Source organism: Ambystoma mexicanum, chromosome 5q, assembly GCF_040938575.1.
Source record: "Ambystoma mexicanum isolate Mex_15411 chromosome 5q, UKY_AmexF1_1, whole genome shotgun sequence".
NCBI lineage: Eukaryota > Metazoa > Chordata > Amphibia > Caudata > Ambystomatidae > Ambystoma > Ambystoma mexicanum.
In genome coordinates this window covers 384296699-384315079 of record NC_090933.1, presented here as the reverse complement: position 1 = coordinate 384315079, position 18381 = coordinate 384296699, and the positions used below count along the sequence as shown (strand labels likewise).

General features: G+C 44.8%; 1 protein-coding gene across 5 annotated transcripts in view; it reads right to left on the bottom strand.

Annotated features, from left to right (window-relative positions):
* YES1 (YES proto-oncogene 1, Src family tyrosine kinase) overlaps window positions 1–18381 on the bottom strand; it is a 1102642-nt gene that overhangs the window by 472276 nt on the left and 611985 nt on the right. For all 5 annotated transcript variants that reach the window (XM_069620865.1, XM_069620866.1, XM_069620868.1 and 2 more), the window contains one exon: window positions 16553–16708. In XM_069620865.1, coding sequence (XP_069476966.1) covers window positions 16553–16708 — 156 coding nt within the window. The remainder of the gene's footprint in view (window positions 1–16552; window positions 16709–18381) is intronic.

The window sequence follows — 18381 nt, the reverse complement described above, 5'->3', positions numbered from 1 at the left end:
AGGATATGGACTGCGACCAAGGAGGAGGATAGGGACTGCGACCAAGGAGGAGGATAGGGACTGCGACCAAGGAGGAGGATAGGGACTGCGACCAAGGAGGAGGATAGGGACTGCGACCAAGGAGGAGGATAGGGACTGCGACCAAGGAGGAGGATAGGGACTGCAACCAAGGAGAAGGATAGGGACTGCAACCAAGGAGAAGGATAGGGACTGCGACCAAGGAGAAGGATAGGGACTGCGACCAAGGAGAAGGATATGGACTGCGACCAAGGAGAAGGATATGGACTGGGGGAAGGCTCATTTGGAAATTGCCAGTGTGACTTAAATATGGATCACATTCATAGATAATGCAGCATTTGTAGCGGGTTATCTCACACCCTGGTTTTAATGCTGCCCCGTTCAATAAAGCAGCCCTCAAACATCTCTCAAAGTGAGTAAGCAAGCAGGTTTCCAGGTTCTTCCAATTATACGGTCCATGGTGGGGGACAGAACGGGACCCCCGCCCATAAAATGTTTCTCATACGGAACGGTATCATCTAACATATGAAGGAGGTTTCTCCATGCAAATAGCATGGGTCCCAGGAAGTCGCGTGGACTGTGGGGCTGTAGTGATCACCTAACAAAGATCAAAGTGACTGACAACAAGCACTTGCTCTAGTTTAACGTGAGGGAGTGGTGTGATGTATCCTGCAGAGTCCTCACAAAATCCCTTCCTAAAATCTCCCGGGTGGCCTGGGGAAGGCAGACGCTACCTGATTCTAACCCTGAGGGTGATATTAGCTGGACGGCTGCGCTAGGAGAGACACAGTATAGATTGGGTTCAAAGGGAAAGATTTTCATGATACAAGGATATTGAATGGCCTGTACTCAGAGTAAAGCTTCCCTTCCCAAAACGATCCAAATTGTTGGATGTAAAAACCCTTAATCAACCGGGGAATAGTATATGTAGGAATCAGAGAACACATTCCTACTTTTAAGGGTTACGTTTCACCCTTAGGTGTGCACTATAAAGCCAAGGAATCAATCATTGATTCCTTTACAAGACTCCCCTCAAAATGTGTTTCCAAAAACATTTAAACAATGCAAGAAGTTTTATAAAAAGAACATTAGGGACTTCCAGTCCCATAATTCCCTAGGTATTGGGGCGAGGAAGAGGAGCTTAGAGGCGCAGAACTATGATGTGCAGGCTAGTGGTCCTAATGACCCACACCTCAGGGGCACTTTTGAATATTTAAGGCCCCTTCAGATGCAGGCCATTAGAAGTAGGAGAAGTGAGCAGCAGCAGTGGAAGGAGTGGAAAGCAGACGCCATGAACGACGACTTGATTGCAACGGAGTGCAGTCCTGTCAGAGTCGTAGAAGCCGGGACTTCCCGCTGAGGATGCTCAGTGGGAAGCAGTGCAGCTGTGGGCCGTCCCGTGGGAGAGAGGGGCTCACCCTTTGCAGCGTCCTGCTCCGGTGGTTGGGATTCACTGGAGAAGCTCATGTTTAAATCAACGCAGGTGAGAGTGGAGCCATCAAACTTCCAGTACCAGTGCTAGGAAAAGACAAGCATCAGCGGCTCAAGTGGATGCGCATTGGTCTTCATACCAGACCGCTGGCTGCTAACAGTCATATTGAATACCGAAATGACAAATTAAAGTATTTGTGACCCAATAGGCACATTGGAGGTAAGCAGGAGAAAAAGGAATGTAACTAGCATTGCCAAAGTAAAGAAGGGCTCATGTTTTGCAGCCAGCATTGCCAAAGCAAAGAGGAGGTAATATTGGAACTCAATAAAAACCAGCATTGCCTAAGCCAAAGAAGAATGGAAAATCATTTTCCAAAAGAAAGAAATGTGAATAAGCAACACTGGGCCTCATTAAAAGCCTGGTGGTGTGGAAATAAGTGTGCTGGTAGCAACGTACTGGCACCCTTTCCGGGCCACCAGACTACAAGAATGCCTGCAGGGTCTGGGGCTCAAGGGAAGGTCTGACCTGCAGGGAGCGCTGGCCCCTGCAGGGATGGTTTTCACAGAAGCACCGGCATTGTTAGCAATAGTGCTGGTGCTTCAGTGTCCCCATTCCCACAGAGTCCTATGCGACTCTGCGAAAAAGTTCCCGCCGTCTGACATCCCGGGCCACTGGGACTTGCAATATCCCAGTGGCACCAGGATATCAGGTGGCGGAAATGGTGTTACGAGGTCGGCGACAACCCGCCGATAGCACCTACAGGTTACAGTTGACCTCGTAATGAGGCCCATTGTCAGCAGTTTACTGGTGTGGTAGTAGAAACCCAGAGGTGTAAGGACAGAAGACCTCCATTTAGAAAGTCTTTAGGGGGAGAGAAACTTAACCTGTATTACAATTGACAAACATACCAGTGGGACAAACAGCATCAATGTGTATTGCATCCTTGCGAAAGAAGTTGTGAATCTCAATGATGGAAAAACTCAAAGACTTTCTTTGAAGTTTGAAGCAAGCCACATAACAGAGTAATTTTTAGCAGTACTAGTGGTAGGAGTTTTTACTCTGGTAGGAGAGTATACCGGGAAAGGGACTGTTAGTGGTTAGTCTTGACAGGTTAGTGGTCTAGGAAGAAAATATGGAAGTACTGCATTATGGTGGAAAGTGGTTGTAAAATGAAAGTATAAAGTCCACTAAGATTTTTGATGAACTGTGGCAAAACCATTCTGACGAAACATTGTTGTTTATGAAAGAGAGTTGAATCCAGTTGTTTACTAAAGCAGAGGAGTTAATTTGAAATACCGACTGACAGTTTGAAGATAAAGCTTCGTGATTTGGTAAGCAAGAGTTGTGGAAATTTCACACGTGTGCTGTCAAATAATGAACTTGGCATGACGTGGAACAATCCAACTATTAAGTGGAAACTTCATGGAGTGAAGAAACTTTTTGTTATAAGGAAGTCTTGGCCATTAAGAGGGACGTTGTGTTGCTTTTGAAACAGAAATGGATTTTTGAAGAACCTTTGTATTTGCTTTTGAACCAGAACTGGATTATTGAAAAGAACTTCTTTGACTATAACTCTGAGTTGAAAGATCCTGTTCTAATCCTGAGGAAGGGAGAACCAACCCAGGCTAAATAAAACCTTGTGTGGATTTAACTATTATTTTGTTGAGGTGAACAGCCATCCAAATACCTGTAAGGAAGTGTTGTGTGTGTGTGTGTGTGTGTGTGTGTGTATATATATGTGTGAGAGACAGATGCCGTTTGATGTTAGAGTTTTTTTTCATTTAGTCTTAGTTTCATAGGTAGGGAAACCCTGGTTAGGTTAAGGAAAGTGAGGTGTTTATCCAACCCATATAAGTTAATAAAATGGCTACTTGTGAAAAACCTGTATTCAGTTGTCCATCTCACATTTCTGGCCCCCTCAAAGGGAGCCTTTGGTTCCGTGCCAGTAGGAAGCAAATTGGGCTTGAGCCACTAGATGATATAGCTCAAAGTTTCCATCAGCTCCGACCACTTCCTCCTGGCCTGGCCTTTCGACCATATAAACTCTGCACACACCAACCAGTTGCTTAAAAAAGGCCCGGCCACGCCACATTGAGATATTCTGAATATAAAATAGATTCAGAAGTACCGACATCTTTAGAGGGCCAAATTCTACCCAACAGCGACATAGTGAGCCGCCATACGCAACATCTTGGAACATAAATGGGACACGGATGTCACGTAATTCTGTTCAAAGATGTGATTATAGGAGCGGGATAATAATATACCTAAATATTTAATCGCATCTACTGTTCTCCAGCGACCCCCTTATTGGCTGGCCCCTCAGTCCTGTCAGAGGGAATATTTTAGACTTCGACTTGTTTAGATGGAGACCAGAGAATTTGCTAAAATTTACCACTTCCTGTATAAATGCCTCAACATTTTTCCCAGGGTAACAGACAAAGGAGAATGTTGTCTGCATAAAGCGAAATTATTTCCACGGTCCACCCTTGCCTAATGGCCATATTCCGTTACTTATCCCTAATAACAACTGCCAGTTGCTCAATCACTAAAGCAAAAAATAATGGTGAGAAGGAACACCCCTGCAGAGTGCCCCACAGCCAGGCTGAGGAATGGGTACAATACACCATTTGGCCACTCTGTCGCAAATGGCTGCGTATACAGTAGCCTAATCCACGAAATTAAATTGGGACCAAATCCATAATTGTCCAGTACCACCATATCAAAGTCTTTCTGCATATATAAAAGGAAATGCGGCTGCTTGTGCCTCTGGTTCTATACAAGACATTGAACAGTCTACCTACATTTAAGGTGGTAGAGCAGCCTGGAATAAACCCGGAATGGTCAGAGTGTACAACATGTGGGATAAGCCGGGTCACAATTACCTTGGAAAACCTTGGCATCTACATTTATTAAAAGGAAAACAGGCAATAGGAGCCGCATTCCTTGACTGGAGTAGTATTATGGCTTCTCACAATGTGTCCGGTAGCATCCCTTTCTCCAGAGACTCCTCCCAGAGTTGTAATAGGTACAGGGATACTATCTCTTGGAATTCACTATAAAGCTCAGCCACTAGGCCATACAATCCCAGCGCCTTGCCACCAGGTAGATCATGAACGGGTGCTTTAATTTCCTTTAGTGTCAACAGGGATGGCAACATAGTGCTGGCTTCTCGAGAGGGTAAGTTGCCATATACTGGACAGAGTAAAATAGATTGAAAAAACTTTGTTGATATCAGCTTGTGTTTGTGCCACTGTCCCTTCTTCCGACGCAATATGTGAGAAAGTGTTGCTCCCCGATGCTGCCTTGACCAGCCTTGCAAGTCGACGGCCCGTCTGTCCGCCTCCCCCATACCGCTTGGCTATCATCAGTCTATCTATAAACTGCAGTTCTGGCACATCTGTCAACATCATTCTTCTAAGTGCAGGGGATGGGAGAGCAAACTAAGGATTTTTGTGGCCTTTGTGGACCACGTTCAGGCTTTCGGCCAAGTAGGGCGACAACACTTGTGGGAAAAATGATCTGCCCAAAATCCATTTTGGAACCACTGATCGCACTACACTCAAACACCCATGAAAGTACGGTTGAACCGGTCTGGCTTCCTGTCAGAGATCCACACCGCTAGAGGCCTAAAACAAGGCTGTCCAATGGCCCCAGCCTGGTTTAACATTTTCTTGGCTGACATTAAGCAAACCCAGGCCTCGGTCAGCTCCTTCCCACCATACATAGGAGGAGTCCATCTAAATAGACTACTGTATGCTGATGACTTGGTCATAATAGACCGAACTCCAGTTGGCCTCCAGCAACAGTTGGAACGTCTCTAGAATTGCATCGATAAGAAGGACCTGGAGATAAACATAGGAAAGACGAAAATAATGTGCTTTGAAAGATCAAAAAAGCAGCGACAGTGAATAAGAAATATTCAGAATGGTGAGCAGAAGGATCCCCAAAAACAGTCTGATGCTGATGGTCACTCAAGGTAATTAGAATTCAGAACCAAAAAAGGGGAGGTAAGCACAGCTGTACCCGGGGGCCTCAACGGAGTAGTGCGACTAAAGTAAACCCAGGTAAGCAGCAATGTAGAGAGCGAGAAGGAGAGCGGATCCAGAGCTCGGGTGACAAGGAGAGAAGTCAACGGAGGGAGGAGAAGCCAAAGAGGGAGGAGAGAAGAGACGGGGACACCGGGGCGAGACCCGGGAAGACTGGCAACAGATAAGGAGGAAAGAAAAGACCCGTAAAACGGGTGGACAAAGGGGAGCCTGCGAGAATGCAGGAGAGCAGAAAACCCAGCGAGCGGAGGAACACAGACAAATCAGCAAAGGGTAGAAAAACAGAATGGAGCGTTGGCTCCAGAGGTAGAACGAACTAGCATCTTACCAACGTGGAACAAAGGTTGCAAAGCACCGGCAAGCATCAGAAAAGGCAGGATATAGTTGCGGCGGCCATCTGGGAAATCCACTAGACCATTAAAACAGGAACGGCAAAGCACGTAATGGACTTATCAATGGAGCCTCCAGCGGTTTCATAGCTTCCAAGGGGGAAGCATGAAACGCCTCTTGCTATCAATCGATCAGAGATTGCATGTCATTAACTGAGTAATACATGCATTATCTGTCCTCCCCATGCAGGACCCGCCATCCATCATGTAGACCGATGTTGATAATGGTGTGGACAAACAAGGGGGGTTCTGGGAGTTACTCCATCTACTGGCCGATATCCCGGGTTAGAGCCTCAACCAGATTCTTTAGCTCACCATTCTTTTCACAGAAGAGAAATTTCCACTACATATCAGTCTTTGTCCTACCCAAGGGCAGTCCATCACGGAAATGCCGGGCAATTCTCTTCTGAACAAGAGTACCAACAGCAACCCCAGACACGTGTTTCGGCCTGGTCAGTGAGGTGGAGCTGTGGCTAAGAACAGTGAGCAAGGGTTCCCGTCTGGATTACCCTAGTAACTTAGGGTGAAAATACAAAGTTACTTTAATATGCACAAACAAAGGGGGTTCTGGGAGTTTCTCTATCTACCGGCATATACCCAGTGTTAGAGTGTCAGATTCTTTAGCTCACCATTCTTTTCACAGAAGAGAAATGTCCACTACATACCAATCTTTGTCCTGCCCAAGGGCAGTCCAGCACAGAAATGCCGGGCAATTCTCTTCTGAGGAGTAATAAATGTATTCCCTGTCCTCCCCATGCAGGACCCGCCACACATCGTGTAGACCACTATTGATAATGGTGTGGCAGAGTTGGACAACACGTTGTGTGTTTTGCATGTGCCGTTGTTAATTACATCTAGTATAGTGTTTATATCTCCACCCCAAATTACAGCTGCCGTGGGGTAAGACATACATATGTGGAAGACCTTTTCATGAAATTCTGGGTTGTCAGTGTTTGGCCCATACACATTAACCAACAAAACTTCCCTCCTATTAAGTGTACCATGCACTATTACGTATCAGTCGGACATGTCAATATTATTGTCTAGTGCCATAAATTGTTGCGACGGAACAATCAAAGTCATCACTCCTCTGGCATGAGTTGAGGAGAACGTATAGTAGAGGTATCCGCCCCAATTTTTCACAAACGCTTTAGGTTGTTGATCCATTGTACGAGTCACCAGAAAAAACTGTACTTGGATCGCATTTCTTTTCACCTGTGCCAGACTCTTATGAGCTTTAACAGGATTACATATTCGCCCCTCACATTCCAACTCAAGAAAGTGATTTTCCTTTCCTTCTCAGGTGACTGCGCCAGGGTACTCGCAGAAGAACACAATATAGAGCCAAACATATGTTTGTCGCAGTATGCCTTTACCTTGCAACCACAAAGAGCAATTTTCACTTTTCTCCTAACAGAACACCCATATCATACCCCCGCTTACACCCTAACCGTAGCAATGTATGCTACCCACCCAATTAGAACATAGCATAAACTGAACCAAAGCATTTGCATAGGGCCTTTCTGCTGCTATGCTTAGTGGCACCTAAACAAGTATACACAAGAGGATCCAGAATAGGAGTATAGTTACTTAACAACTGCATGCAATCTATAGAGTAAATAGAAGAAAACATACTTGTGCATGATCCAACTAACTAACCCAATGAAGAGACATTGAGGCAGACTCTTTCGGTGTAGGGCTCTTAGTTTCAATAACTGAGATCACCTCACCAGGAAATGTGAAAAATCACATCTTGTTCTCATATTGGAATCTTAACCTTGCAGGGAACAACATTGCATACTGTATCTTCCTTTTGCATAGAGGTTTGACTACTAAAAATGAGTGGCATTCCTACTGTACCACTGTGGAAAAGTCTGGATAGAGATGAATGCCATGTCATTTCGAGCCCGAGGATCCTTCAGGTCCCTTTCATATTTCATAAATAGATGCATGTCCTTGCAGTTTAGCACCCACGCTATAAATCGGACATGGATAGTCTCCTAATTTAGGTCCGGTCACTGCGCAATATGCCTTCTCAAGCGGGAAGTGTGGTGTCAGCATTGGGTTGCCCAAAATCTTCCTGAGAAGGTCTTCCACCGCCCGCCCATTCCATATTACTGTGTAGTGTCCCCTACGGGACCACAACGATGCAGATATTTCAGCAAGAGCATGACTGCAGATCCTTGCATTTCACTTTGACCAATGTGTTGAGGGTGCTCTGTAATTTGTGAATGGTATTCCCAGCGATGCCAATTCTGCATTTTTTAATTCGAGGTTTCTCTTTTCAGCTGTGCACGAATGGTGGCAACGTTGAGTGTTATATCATGTAGCTTATTGTTTACTGCGTCAACCACCTTCTGCATTGAGTCCAGTACCTGCTGCATGTTAGGAGAGCATGCAGGGGGCAAAGCCATACTGGTGAACATGGTTTGTTGTTCCTTGGGAATCACACTTGAGGGCTTCTCTAGTATGATGATTGTGAGGGGTCAGAAATGAGGCAAACACAAGGCAGTCATAGTTTGGGTTAAAACATTTTATTAAAAGAAATGGGGTTGGGAAAAGGCCTTTCTGTCCCTGCAATACCTCGCTGTCTCTGCACGAAGAGGATTTTCCCTACCTAAAACCAAAACTAAGGATCTGTCTGCGTAAGGGTGTCAGACCAAAAACTGTCCAGTGTCCAAACTTCTATCCTGATCCTCACACTAAAACTAACCTCCAAGGTGAAAAAAGGGGAAATGTTGTTGACCTTTGGTGGTTTGGAAAAGTGTTCATAGAGGAAAAATAACAAACAAAAGTTTCATCAAGGAGGACGTTCTTGACTCCAGAGGGTAGTTCCCTTCCCCTGGATTCTTTTACTCCGTGAGGGGTTTTCACACACAGCTGTATTTTGGGCTTCTCTTGGCCAAGTATAATACTTGCCCAAAAACTGTCTGGTTTCACAATCTTGGTTTCCCTCAAAAACAGTTCTTTGGGCAAGCATAACACTTGAACAGCAACTGTTTACCTTCACAATTGCAATTTCTCTCCAAACAATTCCATGGGTTTTCCTGTGCCAAAGATAGCATTCACATACCGAACTTTGTTTGGTTTTCACAATGTTTGTCTTTCATAACTGTTCTTTGGGGTCTCTCTTGACCAAGTGCAATACTAACACACCAATCTTTGTTGGCTTCACAATTTTGGCTTCTGTGTGAACAGTTCTTTATTTCACACAATCCTTTTCCCAATTGCCTGGTACATTTTCCTATCAGGTCTTTTGTTTCATACACTTAATACTGCCTGGTATACTCTCCTGACAACACTTCTGCTTATTTGGGTCTCTCGCCTGTTCCAAAGGTTCTTTATATACGAGATTTGATAATGTATCCTTCCAAAATATTCCCTTGTTCTGCTTGCTTTGTATCGGCACTGTGTAATTTACACATTAGAAAATGGTTGATTTTAGATTCAAATACCCTTTTCTCAATATGTCCACAATCCTGCTTTTCCTTACATTAGTAACACCGAATTGTTTTCATCCAGTGTGTATGCAGATACACCCCAGTGTCCCCGTTGCTCTCAGGAGGACTCACTGGCCTCTGGCGGAGTTGGTTTCTTCTCCTGCGATTAGCCGGTAAAGGGATCTCTTCAACTTTTCACGCGCAGTCTACTTTTCTTCGTTCGGCAGACCTCTGTGGCTTCCTCCTGTATTGCCTGCTGTTCTCTCAGCTCCGGTTAGTGGAAAGACTGCTTTTTACCTTCTGTGAATGCCCAGCAGGTCTTTAGCGGCTCCTGAGGTTCTCGAGGTATTACACAGTGTAGCAGTTTCTTCTTCCTCCGACAGCGCTATGCATCGCTCCACCACACCAGTTCTGGCTTCATCTGTCTCGGCTCCGTACAGGGAGATGCAACGCTCTCTCGCCAGTCGCACACAACAGCTCTTTCCTTCTCAGTTTCAGCTGCTAAAATTTCAAAATAAAGGATTGTGTACCGGAACACCAGAACGGTAATTAGGTTCAGAGTCTTTTCTATTTCACATTGCTCAATCTCTCGTCTTCCTCGTTGCAGTACTTTATGAACTCTGGGAATAGAAGTCCAACGATTGACTTGGGGATTTACAAAGAGCAAAAAAAGGTTTTGATGCAAAGATCTTTTGAGGGGTTGATAAGTGGAATTGATAAAGGTAATTCCACTAGAACAACAAGGAGGTTTCCTAGATTTAGTCAAAGGGGGTTCCCTGCTCTTCCTGGGAAAGAGCGTGGAAACATCGCAATAAGCCATGAGGGTTTCAGGCATGGGGTGGTTCTTCTTCGGAAAATATGGGGGATACCATGTCTCTCCAGGTGTAGTCCCATCATCTGCCCGGAGGTTGTCTCCTCCCATGTTAGCACCTCTCATATTGCCGCCCCCAGGGTCAGGATCAGGTAGTGGCTGCCGTTCACTGGCCTCATGAGAGAAGGTTACCGCTGGGAGATCAGTGAAGACTTCACTGGATTCATCACATGATCCATGATGCCGACCTTCTTGCTAGTAGCCTTGGTCATACCTGCACCCCACACCCCTGGTGTGAGCTGCAGACAGAGCACTGCAATGGCCAGTGGTATCCCTGGAGTCGTGTTAGCGTGTGTGATGAGGAAATCGAGAGCAGTCTGCCAGGGTACTAAATCCAATACGAACTGGGTGCACGTAGTGTGGGCTCTACTCGGCACTCATGATTGGCCCTAACAGCGAACCCCCACCTGCAGAGCATCACATACACACTGGCATCCAGGCTCTGTACATGGCCCTGCCTCCTCAGAGGCAGCACCAATGCGTGGCTACAAAGGCGCTGTAGTGCATTCAGAAACGTGTCGGCCAGCAGGGATGCACTGGCATAGCCACAGTGGTCGGGCTACGAGCAGAGGAGAGGGATCCCAGAACAGCCAGCCGCCATCCAGCAGGGCAGCCTCCACCAGTGACAGGCGGGTTGAGGTAGGGCATCACAGAACAGGACCAGAGCAACACTTGGGATATAATGCACCGCCACAGCATGGAGGTCAAAGAAAAGATGCCATCTTGCGCGGCTACTCAGCAGTGCCCCCTCTATGTTACCTAGATGTGGCCACAAAAATTAAAGCTAAATTCTCATACATCAAAACAAACTTCAGGATACTCATTGGGTTTAATCACAATTTATAAAACGTCAATAATACCTTTGTCAATAATACCTTCAATCACATATGCCCAAGAAACCTGCTTTGATAATCAAAGATCTTGACTCGATAGATTTGAGAGAGTCTTATGGCGGCCTTCATTACGACTTCCACAAAGTGTCCCAATACAAGCATTAAGACTTAAATTGGGACTCATCTCATAGGGCACTACGATTTTATTCAAACTCAACACACTTTTTATAAAAATGTACAAGTCACATGGCAACTCTATCCAGGTCATACTTGGTAAATGAATCAGGTGTTGTAAGGCCAAAATAAGAAAGCAATGTTTTAAAACTTGTAATAACCCATTTACCAACTTACATTGGTTGCCAGATTGGAACCTAGACGCTCATATAATATGCACTCAAAAAATAAAAAAGATCTACAACTAGGATTGCCTTAACAATACTATCAATATGTCATGTACAAAAAATCCACGTTGATTCCACTAACAAGCATTCCAGATTGCTAAAAGACAGGAATATATAAACGCATTTCTCGGTCACGAAATACACTGGTTTCTAATGCTACTGCATTTTACATTCTCCCATGCTGACGCATTACGGGAGTTGGGTAAGAATTAGCAAGAGCATGAAGAACCCGTCGCCTCCGCAAACAAAATTCTATGCTAGAAAGTTCACAACAACTTTTTACACAATGTACTAGCTTGCAAGAGTTATACAAAAAATGTTTGGGAGCATTTATCTATAGGCCTTACTATAATCCATCTGAATAATTCAGGTCATACTGTGTTTCCGGCCCTTCAATATCACTTACAATTTCCTTAAGGGGCCTGTGGGATGTCAGCATGAATAGATTAGGCATCAACGATCACTACTAATCTAGATAGCCAACAAGAACATTATGAATTCGCTAAGAATGGCAATTAGATTAAAAGTTGCTTTCAATGATACTTATATGACTAATAGGAGTAACCTGTAAAGGATAAAGGTCATTTTTATTATTTGATTATTCAACAGTTTATATAGGTTTCTTTTTAATAGTCCCATTTGATTTATAACAGTTTTATATTATGTATGTATTCCTCATTGCATGTGTGAAAGGTTACAGGTTAGTCAAACCACCCAAATTAAAAAAAAAAAAAAAAAAGAAATGGTGGCCACCAGGTAGGGATTATATGTTCCAAAACCAGCATGAAAGGCCGAATACACTAAACTTGCATGCACGCACACCAGGAAGGAAAATGAGCCAAATGACAATGCATCCATAAACCAACTGAAAGTCCATGTATACAGGAATACAATGGTAGTTCAGATAGAACTAAAAATGGCCCCAAATCACCCCTACTTCTGTCCAAAGATTAGGTTTTCCACACAAATGATCACCAAAAATGTCATCCATTTGCTCTTATACAGTCTGACACTGTCCCAGAATATTCACAATGATGGTCTAAATAAATAATTGGTTCCAAAAGGTTACCAGCTCCAACAAATCAGAACTGCCATTGCATATGTCTAATATACACTGATTTTAGCCCAATTGCTGCTTCTTATACCCCAAAACACTTCTCAGGAATAGTGAAAATACGTTTCTTTTGGACATTAATGTCCTCCAAGCCTAAAAACAAAAAGGTAATTTATCATAGAAAAGCCCCACAGTAAGTTGCCGCCAAACTTTCCTTTCTAAAAGGCGTGATGCAAATGCCTTTGTTGCAACACAAAACGACCTCCTACAGCTGCAACCAACACCCACACAATCACCAAGCTGCAACCCACCACTCTTCCACTAAAAGCAACCCAAAATATTCCCACCTATTGCAAACCAGCATGTTTCAGAATTGTTAAAACAAACCTCGCCAGTTGGAATCTACAGTAACCCTCTGTCAGGGCTACCTTGTGAAATGTCTTGCCTTGTGACGATGGGACCAGAAGAAGACGACGACGATAATACCTCAGTTCAACAACTTCATTGCTACACAACAGGCTCTATTTTAAATGAACTCCTATAATTCTAGGTTTTCAGCCAAGCCTCAAAAGGATAACTATTGCTTGAAGTACCATGATGGTTAACTAAACAGTTATAAAGGTTGTGGTCAGTCAGAATCAGAAGACAAGCAAGGTGGCATTTATGTTAAGTATTTCTTTATTGGAATGCTCAAACCTAAGCTATCCCCAAGTTTCTCGCCCCTATTCTAGAGAAAAGAAAAGGAGTACAAAACAGAGTGCTTGTCGGGATGTCCTACAAAATCATCAAGCCCACTGTCCAGAAAACCAGTCCTGGCTGAAGTTCAGTCCCTATCACCATAAATGAAAAAGGGCCCAACTTTAACAAAGGTACAATAAGAGTCTCGGCCCAACAAAGGAATGGAGGCTGGTTTCTGATCCACACCAAAGTCTTTTTTTTTTTTAATCAGAAAAAGGGGTTCCTTGCCCCATTGCACCGTTCAAACAAAGACACCAGCAGTCTCTTCTAGTTTCCCCTTCTCGGGTAGCATATTAGTCTCTTTCTCCCTAGATTACCAGGGATGTTCTCTCAGTCCTAGGTCTTCTTCCATGCTGGGAATTGCCCTGGTTCATAAATCCACACCAGAATTTCTGCTTGGGTTCCCAACCAAGGAATCTCATGATATTCTCTCCAGTTCGCTGCATCCTGGTTTTTACCTCTCTCTGTGGTCTCAGGCATCACACCCGGCCGCCTTGGGGTTTGATTTCTCCCATCCCGCCCTTGGGTTTGATTTCTCCCATCCCGCCTTGGGATCAGGTTTCTGCCACCACACCTTGGAATCGGGTTTCTGCCACCCCACCCCCATCCCTGGATCGACCGATTACCTTCGGTCTTGTTGCGGTGCAAGCGTTCACATAGGTCAAGGAGGCACACATATCCCTGCGTTTTCCACATTTGTCAGAGCTGGTGTTCTCTCCTCCTTGTGGCACTTCGGCTTTGGTTCCTCTGCGCGCCGCTCCTCTGAGGCTAGAGGGGTTCCCACTGGTCAGCAGTCTCCTGGGCTGGGCTTCTCCAGTTTGTCTCGACAAGGCCTCTGAGCATTCAGCGGTTTTGGCTGTTGGCTGTGAAAGGATACGCCACAGCGGCCGTGTGCTTGCTTCTTCCTGCCACGCCTCCCAAGAGGAGGTCTCTCCACCTCTGCATGCTACCTTCATCAGCGCCACCACTGATTTTTATCCGCCACAGAGAGGTTGCGGGTGCATCTCCCACTCTCCCTTGTGAGGTGAGGATAGTGCCTGAAAAAGGACAGGAACCATACCAGCCATGTGTATAGGAAGTTTTAAGCGATTATGCAGTTTAATTTTCACATAACCATCTAACAACTATTAGTATCTTTAGACATGGGAGGATATTATATCCCAGTTTAGGGATGACCTGTCCACTAAGGGGGGTGAGGGCACGCTTCATCCAGGGTTTGGGATAGAACCCCCACAAAACATTCATGCACTTGTATTCCTATGTTGCAGGTTTCAGGCAGTGCCTGATATGAAGCTCTCAGGAGCATGTAGCAAGTAGTTCTACTCTTATTTCTAGTCTTTGCCAATGGCTGGGATATATCCCACAGCAGGCTCATGGCTTGCACTGCCTCCAGCGCCTTCCACCCTCCTTCTCACTCCCAGATCTCCCGACTGATTGTCGTTGCCAACTTTCAACTGCCCCTTAGGTAGGGTCTTTCATTACCCCCAATTAGGAAATGCTCCCTCAGATTGGTTCCCTTCTCTATTGGTTGCTGTCTTGTCCCGCGATTGGTCCAGCCTCTGTTTTCGCTCCTCTTTCTCAGGCATTTCCTTTTCCCTCAGAGCTCCCTAGGAGCCATTCCTCATTGCCTCTGCCCCCTTAATGATTGGTTGTCTGACCCCCCCCCTTTTCCAATGGTGACCATATATTTTAAGATTAGGTCTACCATTTTGCAGTCCGCTGGAAGTGACTGATGTCGTACAGTGAAGCGGAGCCCAGATGTTGTATTCCACTGTGGCAAACAGATAATAGCAAGTTAAGCAGGGGTTTGTGTTAGTGGGTCCCAATGCATATGGTAGGTAATGTAAAAGGTGGGAAAGTTTGCTTGCCTATAAACCAGCAAAACCTTGCCAGTAGGCTGCCAGGATTACACATTTCTGCGCCTTCCTAGCAGCAGAGAGGGGGGTTTGTAGGCGTGTCCTATGTAGAATACAAATGGAAAGCTGGAGGGGGGTTTGTATCCCAGTCTATGAATTGATGAGATTTGTCTTGCCTAAGGAAAGACTGGTTGGAACATTGAGGTTGCAGATCATTTGTGCTCATCCTATCCTTCTGTACTTGCTTTGCAGAGGGTTGGCCCCTAGCCCAAGAGATTAGGTATAACCTCTGCATACCTCTCTCTTGGTAGCACTTCCTAATGTTTCTGGACATTCCCGTCTCCCAGATTGGCCTCCTAAATGAGTTCCTCACAGTCATCAGTTTCAGCCCAAACAACCCCTCTCTACCATTTGGAGTCCACATTGGTCTTCCTCATTTCAATTAAAACATACCGACCTCCTCCTGCAACTCAAACATCATAGTCTACAACTGCCACTTAAAGGTCTTTGTTGCCACCTGCAACCCAATTGCCCAAAATACAATTCTAACAATTAAATATGCTGTTGCAATTCAAATGTCCCTGTTGCTAGCTCCAACACAAACATTGCCAATTCACATTAAAGCCATTCTCATCTGCTTTTTTCAAATCAAACCCCTACATACTGTTAAAAACTACATTTGTAAACATCAAATTGCAACACAAAACAACTCCCTTTTATGTGTCACCGTTAAGTCCCTCTTCCTGCTGCAACTCAAACATCCAGTGCACCAAGGCATTGTGCCCACCTCTCCAAGAAATGTGGAACCTGTGCATTCCTGACTCAGACCCTCCTGAATACCACCTCAACACTAATAACCCTGTCGCAAATTTTGGCCATCATTACCCATGTAGCTCCGAGCATGTATAGTGATTCTCTAGTCCGTGGCGTGCTTGAAGTCAGCAGAAAATTTTGCTTGAGTAGTTATTCAATGTAAGCTTCAAGTACAGAGCACCCTACTAGTCGATAGTTAGAAAAGCTATTCAAAAGACCATTAAGTTGCAGGCCTTCTTTCACTGGAAGTAAAAGTGTGGGCACCAAAGCACGTTTTAATTTGTTTCTGCCAGTTTAGAAAATGCAAACGCACCTGGCTCTGCAGCATTGAAGCGCCAGACTCGTTTCTGGCTCTTGCCTTCTGCAGAGTCTGTTGTGTTTGCATTGGACTGTTACCCGAGGGATTTATTCAAGTGTATAGGAACCCCCTTCTGATCGACTTGGAAAGAAATCAATCACATGGATTAAGAACAGATTGACAAATCCAGTTGTATTCCATGAACAATAGATGTTCACAGTTTTAACTATGTACAGTGTTCCGCCACACAGCGTCTATGAGCGTGAGCCTCTCCCGTCTGGCTGCTGCGGGCAGATCTCTGTAACGATAACAAGAGATAATACGGCGCTCCAACAACATTTGAAGTCAGTCAATACTTACCCATCCACACTTCACCAAAGCAACCTTGGCCGAGTTTCACTTCTAGTCGTAATGATTCACGGGGGATTTCCCAGGCATCCTTTGACAGCCCTTGCGTTTGTGGTTTCACGGTGGGACACACGGTCGTTAATCGGTGGCACAAACCATCAGCATGCTCTAAAAAATTAAAAAGAGACACAAATCGCGCAAAAATGTCAATTAATGCAGGCATGAAGAAAAAATAATCACAAAACTTCCGTTTTGACAGCAGTTCCAGTTGCCTTTTGAGATGCAATGTTTTTTTGCTTATACGAGAAATAGAAGGCCAGGACACTGAACATCACATTGATGCACTTCTTATGCCGTTTCAGATTAAACCAAGAACTGCAAAAAAGTGGACGCCTTTGCAACATATGCAATGTTACTGGGATTTATACCGCACATTTCTACCATTTCCATAACCTCTAGGTACTCGGGCAGATCTGAAGTAGAGGCCACTGGCGGCATGTGTGTTGTGGCAAAGTCACTAGGACCCGTGACTTCGTCAGCAATACTACACCACCCAACAGCATGTTCTGCTCTAGGGGTACTTTGTTAGTTTGGACTGGTGTGCCACCTATAAGCCGAAACTATTGCATAAGAGTACAGATGGGGAGAAAGGGCACATGTGGAGGACGCACAGTTTGTAGGTGTTTGGTTATTTGCCTATCCCTGAAATGCCCACGGCCAAACTAATACCTTGGGCCTTTTGCACCCAGTTTCTGCACCTCCCACGCCCAAAACACCACCTCATGGGAACTATTTGAGATCGCGTTATTCAAGTCTTATTATCTAACTTTGTACTCGAAGTGCCTGTCACTGTTTTTTTTAAAGCAGGTTTTTTTTAAAGCAGTCTTCTTGCAGTTAATGCCTTAATTGGAGCTCAAAACCCCCTAGTGGTGTGATAAAAATGCCTTAATCATGGCTGCTTTCACAGCTCAATTTAAAAGTACTATGTGTGTCCTTAAATTAAGTCCTGTTAAAAACAAGCATTGACAAATTCAACAGCTGGGGCGTTTGTATAAGTATTAGGCATTTGCCAGGCACTGCTATTAGATGCCCAGGTACTTGCACCATTTTGCACCTGCTACCATCAATGTCCAGTTAATACCAGTATGGCAGTGCCTGGTAGGTGCCTTTACCATGCTTACACAAAAGCCCAAACTCTTGGCATTGCCAAATCTTAGTTTTTGTGGAGCCCACTGGGAACTAAGAAAATGCTGCAACCCACACTGTTCGGAGGCCTGCGTGGCGTAGAAGGCTTTGCCCCCACTGGCCTCTTGTCTATGTGCATGTTGACTCCAGAACCTGGGGATGAGGGACATCAGGCTCACCATGCGGAGACTACCTCACGGCGACAGCAGGTACGCGATTACAGCAATTTGTATGCATGTTTGTGTGTGAATGCAAGTGTTTTTGTGTGTGCATGCAAGGTGTACTCAGTTCGTGTATGTGCGTATATACTAGTTGGCGGGAGGTGAGGAAGAGGGCTATAATTGCATGGAGACGGCCCTGGAGAAGAAACTGTAGGAAGACGAACCGCCACACACAAATGGATGGGATCTGCAGAATGCCTTTTTAAAAAAAATTGTGATATGGTTTTCCAATTTAAACCTTTCACAAACCATCCTAAACATAAATATCAATTATAAATCTCAAACTAAAACAGCTCAAATCAAAATTCATTATACATTAACTACACATTAAGTGTTTCAACTCTTGATTAACTCGACCCTGTCTCAATGGGCTTTAAAGCCCACTCAGCCTGGGGTGGGTGGCCCAACCAGGGTGGAAGCCAGATCCACTACTAC